The sequence below is a fragment of the Phascolarctos cinereus genome, unplaced genomic scaffold (genome assembly GCF_003287225.1).
Source record: "Phascolarctos cinereus isolate Bilbo 61053 unplaced genomic scaffold, phaCin_HiC Scaffold_4;HRSCAF=312, whole genome shotgun sequence".
Taxonomy (NCBI): Eukaryota; Metazoa; Chordata; class Mammalia; order Diprotodontia; family Phascolarctidae; genus Phascolarctos; species Phascolarctos cinereus.
The window spans coordinates 142,113,555-142,119,485 of NW_027555847.1; the positions used below are offsets into that span (position 1 = coordinate 142,113,555).

General features: G+C 37.3%; 1 protein-coding gene across 1 annotated transcript; it reads right to left on the bottom strand.

Annotated features, from left to right (window-relative positions):
• Positions 1 to 451: 451 nt before the first annotated feature.
• LOC110214584 (olfactory receptor 13C2) lies at positions 452 to 2,276 on the bottom strand. Its single transcript, XM_020995569.2, has one exon. The coding sequence runs from the start codon at positions 2,204 to 2,206 to the stop codon at positions 1,244 to 1,246; it is 963 nt and encodes a 320-aa protein (XP_020851228.1). The 5' UTR covers positions 2,207 to 2,276; the 3' UTR covers positions 452 to 1,243.
• Positions 2,277 to 5,931: the final 3,655 nt, after the last annotated feature.

The following is a 5,931-nucleotide window of genomic DNA, read 5'->3' on the forward strand; positions in this document are numbered from 1 at the left end:
CCTTTTTTTTTTTGTGAGCATCTTTGGTAAACTTTTGTTTATCTCTCTTAATCATTCACTATGTGTTTTAAAATTATGGTTGTTGTGTATTTATCATATACAATATAAACTAAAGTATTGAAACATATGAAGGCAGGGATCATGATTTATCTAAATTCTATAACTCAATCCATACCCAGCATAAAGCTCTCTGCAGAGAGTAAGTGTGATTTGGGAAATTAAAACATCTCTATCAGAGAAAAAAATTAAGCTTGAAATAACTTTTCAAATGGCTTGTTATAACTATGAAAAGACTAGCATTTTGAAAGGGAGATTCCTTAGTTATTATTGTGTTCATGTGTATTGACAGATCATTTGTGCTTTACTCATTTTGCATTTAGTAATTAATGGAAACCTTATATCAATCAATCAATTGACAAGAATTTATTAAACAGTTACTATGTGCCAGACACTATGCCAAGTGCTGAAGATACAAAAACAAAACAAAACAAAACAACAACAACAAAATAAGTCCCTGCACTCAAGGGTCTCACATTTTAGTGGAAGAAAACATATATACATAATTTGTACATATAAGAATTATACAGCGTATATTGAAGATAATCTCAAAGGGAAGGTACTACCAGCAGCAAGATTAGAAAAGGGTTTCCTGAAGATGGTGGGATTAGAGTTGAATCTTGAAGTATTTTGCTGGACTGGCTTTCAGGATACTTTGGAAAATAAGGTGGAAGTATGGGAGAGAGTGCTCTCTTTGGCAGTTTTGACAGATGACAAATACTATTTCTCAAATACATTTCACAACTATGCTTTTCTTAATTGTTATTCATGATGAATTCCAGTCTGAAAAATTAAAGTTGAGAGACAGTCAAAGGCCAATGGAGAGGTGGATGATGATGGTGAGCAGCCTGTAATACATCACCAATGAACAACTGAACCAGAGAAATGGCATGAAGTATATCAGGGAGATGTATAACTGGACCAGGAGGTGGGCTGATCATGAAAGACAGCTTGTAGGATGACTGATGGACAGCTCACTCATTCCATTGGCATCCATGCAATACAAAGAAATCTAGAAGAAGGGACACAGTACACTGGGTGGACCTCCTGTGGAAGGTTTTCCACATCACATAGAAAGAGCAGTACAAGGTGGGCAGGCATGGATGGTTGCAATCTGCAAGTTGATAGTCTACTGAAGTTTCTACTCTTTGTTTCTATCACACAGTGGACCAAAGCACAAAACCTTTCACATTTGCTTGCTAAAGAACTTTCTGCCTAGTAGATGTTTTACTGCCTGTTTCACATCTTTGTTCCTGAGACTATAGATTAAAGGATTCATCATGGGGGTCATTACTCCATAAAACATGGAAATGAGTTTGTCTGTGGCTTGCAACTTATCTGACTTAAGCGATTCTTTGGATTTGGGCTTCATGTACATAAACAGGATGGTCCCATAGAATATAATTACCACAATCAGGTGGGCTGAGCAGGTAGAAAAGGCTTTGCTTCTCCCTTCAGCTGAGTGAATCTTTAGAATGTTAAAGATGATTAATGTATAAGAAATAAAGATTAACAACAATGGAGTCAAAATGAATAACGTAGTGGCTACTAGCATGGTAAATTCATTCCCGGAGATGTTGGCACAGGCTAATTTCATGACAGCTAGGATTTCACATGTGAAATGATTGATGACATTATTTCTGCAGAAAGGTAAGTGTACCACAAGAACTGTTTGTACCAGTGAGTTGACACCTCCTGTTACCCATGACCCAGCTGCCATTGGCACATATGCAGCCTTGCTCATGATGACAGGATATCTTAGGGGGTTGCAGATAGCCACGTAGCGGTCAAAGGCCATCATGCCAAGGAGCACACACTCTGTGGTACCCATGGCTAAGCCAAGGAACATCTGCACTGCACATCCAGAGAAGGAAATGGTTTTTCTTTGAGATAAAAAGCTGACCAGTGCTGAAGGAATAGAGGTGGTTGTATAGCAGATGTCCAGGAAAGAGAGGTTACTGAGGAAGAAGTACATGGGAGTGTGGAGGTGGGAGTCTAGGATGCTGATTATGATGAGGATGCCGTTGCCCAGAAGAATGACCACATACATTACCAGGAGCAGCACAAAGAAAATGATCTCAAGTCTGGGGCAGCCAGAAAGTCCCTTTAGGAAGAATTCTGTCACAGTGGTTTCATTTGCTTTTTCCATTTTACAGTTTTTCTTCTGCCTGAGGAATTTAGAGGATATAAGACAAACTTTGGTTACTTTGGTAATTCAAATCTAGAATATTATCACAATCAAATAGGTAGGTAGTAGTCGCCTGTGCGGAAAGGTGGCAACTGTTGCCAATAGCCCCATGAAGGGCACCAGCCTGTTTCCCACTCTGAAGCTGCCGGTGGGCAACATATAAAAGTAGGAAATGCTAGGGCTCTAGGCTGATGCTTAGGGTGGCCCATTTTATGGTAGTGGTTAAGCTGTGTTTTGGAAAAAAAGATAGCAGAAGCACTAGATGAAAACTCATTGTGAAAGAACAGGGCAGCTCTGAACAGTCTGTTTACTGTGATTTCTTCTTATAGTGTACTTGTTTCTGTGTGTGTGTGTGTGTGTGTGTGTGTGTGTGTGTGTGTGTGATCCTTGAAAAGTATCAAACTCCGTATCAACAACACTTTTGGCTCCCTTCTCTCTCTAGCAAGTTTGAACCTCTAACTCAAGTTTATGTATCCTACACAGAACCCCAACACTCACATTAACATTTTATGTATTTCTCAGGTTCATAACCATGCCATTACAGTAGTTCAAGAGTCATTAACCTGTGATCCATTAACCTCCAAGGACTCTGTGGACATATTTTGGGGAATCCTTGAGACTGGATGGGAAAAATGTAACTATTTTCAATATCCTCTAACTGAAGTTTAGCATTTCCTTCAATCTTTAAAAAAGAAACCCAATATTATCCTGAGAAGAGGTCCATAGGCTCCACCAGACTGCAAAAGAAGTCCTTGTCACAAAAGAATTAAAAATCCCTCCATTAGCTGCTGATAATGTTAAACCCACATACCAGAGAAGAGATCTACCTATTGGTTCCTTTCTGTCTTGGACAGTGAGAACAGAGAATTAAAATATGATGTATTTTTTCCTTGCAGAAACTCATTCATTGTTATTGTACTTGATTAAATTCAGAGCTACCCCTGAATGTTAGTTGAATTAGAATGCCAAGGTTATGGATGAGAAAGTGAGATCATTGCTAACAGTTACATGATTCATTATGTCTTGACTAAAATTTCAACTTTTGAACAAATCTGTCATGAACAAATTTGTCCATTTTCTTTTCATGACATGTTATGACAGGAGACAGTGCAACATATCAATTCAACTGATAAATGAGAAACACAGAATATCATTCAGAGTTAAAAATGACATTAGAGGTCATCTTGCCCAACTAGTAACTGAATTGGAATCCCTTTTTCAACATTCCCATGCAAGCATTCACCCAGCTATTGTTTATAAAAACCACTTAATAAGGGGTAACCCATTAAATTCCAGGGTAGTCCCAAAGTGACCCTAGGGTCAATCTTTGATGGATTAGATATAATAGTAGTTTTACCTAGAAATTCCCTTGTTTTTACTTTACCTTGTCTTTTGTTTCCTTAGGAACAGTAGTGGGAAGGCTACTTTTCATAACCTAGACTTTTCCTGCCTTTATAGATTTTATATGTATGCTACCTCCCGTACCTTATGATATATCTGTTTTAGCTTACTTGCTATCCTTTGCACACAGCACTCCATTTCTTTGATTCTGTATAGTTTGTCCCTCATTCTGGTAAGGTTCTTCCTTTTCGCCCCAACTCTTAGGTTCTCTGGCTTTTTCCACAACACAATTCAAATCCCACATTCTGTAGGAGACCTCCTGTTCAGTCTAGATGCTATTGTCTTCTTCTCAGAGATTACCTTTACTCTTTCATGTACTTAGTTATTTATATATATTTATTATATTACATAAATTTTATATATATATATATATATATATATATTTATATCTAAAGACAAGACTCATCTTCCTGAGTTCAAATCTGACCTCCGATACTTACTAGCTATGTGACCTTGGGCAAGTCACTTAACTCAGTTTGCCTCAATTTCTTCATCTGTAAAATGAGCTGGAGAAGGAAATGGCAAACCACTCCAGTATCTTTGCCAAGAAAAACCCAAATAGAGTCACAAATAGTCAGACACAACTGAAAACTACCAAACAATGACAACAAAAAAGCATATAACAGACTGCTTGGCACACAGTAAGCACTTACTACATAATTGTTAACTCTCTAATCAACTATGTTAAAAAACATGGACAGTTTAGTCAGTTACTTTTCTTACATGCTTCTAAAATAACATCCAGAATGTCTGGAAAAATTCCGAACTCCACCATTAGTATATTAGCATACCTGTTTTCCGATAGCCCTTCCAAGATCGACCATTCCTATTTTTCCCTCACTAAAATTTGCAAGCTAAAAATTAAGGAAAATTATGTTTCTCTTACTATTAGTCACTTGGACCATGATTTTCAAATGGTCTTTTAAGGTTGAAAATTTTTTGAAAATCGTTCCTATTCTTTGATTATTTATCTATTAGGGATACCTCTTAAGTTATGTATTTGTGTCAATTCCGCCTTTATGTTTAATATCAGACTTTTATTGGTTTTAGGAATAGGGACCAGACCTATAATTTTCATTAGTATAGGGGAACTCCCAGGTGAAGAAATTCCCCCTACTACAGTAGGGCAATGTCTTCTCTGAAATTTAGTCTTAAAGGGTTGCCTAGAATACGAAGAGTGATTGGCCTAGAGTCACACAGAGGCTATATGTCAGAGACAGGACTTGAACCCAGGTTGTCCGGCTTCTAGACTTGTTCTCTATTTACTATGCCATGCTGCCTCTCAGTTTCATTTGTTTTACCTGATATAAATATCCTCCCCCCATACTTTATTGTTTCTCTTCTTATCTATCTTTTTCTTCTATTCATGGAAAAAAATTAATTTTCACATTGAAATGATCTATTTTTCCTCTTATAATCTCCTCTATTCCTTATTTAATTAAGAATTCTACCCCAAGCCATTGAATTAACACACCTTCTTTCATTTTCTTCTTATGATATACCTTTTTGATTTTTGGCAAGTCATTTATCTGGGCTTCAGTTTTCTATAAAACGAAGATAATACTACCTGTCTCAAAGGGCTGTTGTGAGGCCAAAGGGAGATAAGGCATAGTTTACTCTGTAAAAGTAAAGTTACATAGAAACATCATGTCATCATCATCATCATTGCCACCCAACCACAATATTCTACGTATACTTTTGAAAGTACTTAATGTAGGACAAATTTTATGGACATAATGGTTCTAACTCATCACAATGTAAATCTGCATACAGACAAGCCCTTAGTGTCCACAAGCCCTAACAGCCCACTGTAATAATATATTCTTTTTCTCTCCCATTTGCCTTCAGGAATGAGGGTTCCTCTTTCAGTCTTACAATCATTTTGGTTCTTTCTATGAAAGATATACATAACAAAGCAACTGGCTCTCACAAAGATGCCGTCTTCATTCTTTCACACTCCCTAATACAGAAGGCATCTCTCATGCCCTGGAGTTCACAGGATTAATTTGTTTCGGTGTTCTTGTAGAGAACAGAGGGAGTCTCCAAATTAGGAGTGCAGTCTTACCTGTAGATTTGCTCTTTCTCAGCTACATAAATTCCCCAGTTAAACACAGTGATCTTCCTGTCACTGGATGTGTTCAAACAGAGGCTAGATGACTATCTATCAGGAAGTTTGTAGAAAGGATTCCTTTTTTTGGGTGGAAGCCTTGTCCAGATGTCTTCTAATTTAAAGTCCTTTCTAGTACCCAGATCTAAAACTTTCCATGAACAAAAGACATTATGAG

What these genes read in the sequence shown, in the direction of transcription:
- LOC110214584 (XM_020995569.2), bottom strand. Translation starts at nt 2,206, where the DNA reads ATGGAAAAAGCAAATGAAACCACTGTGACAGAATTCTTCCTAAAGGGA.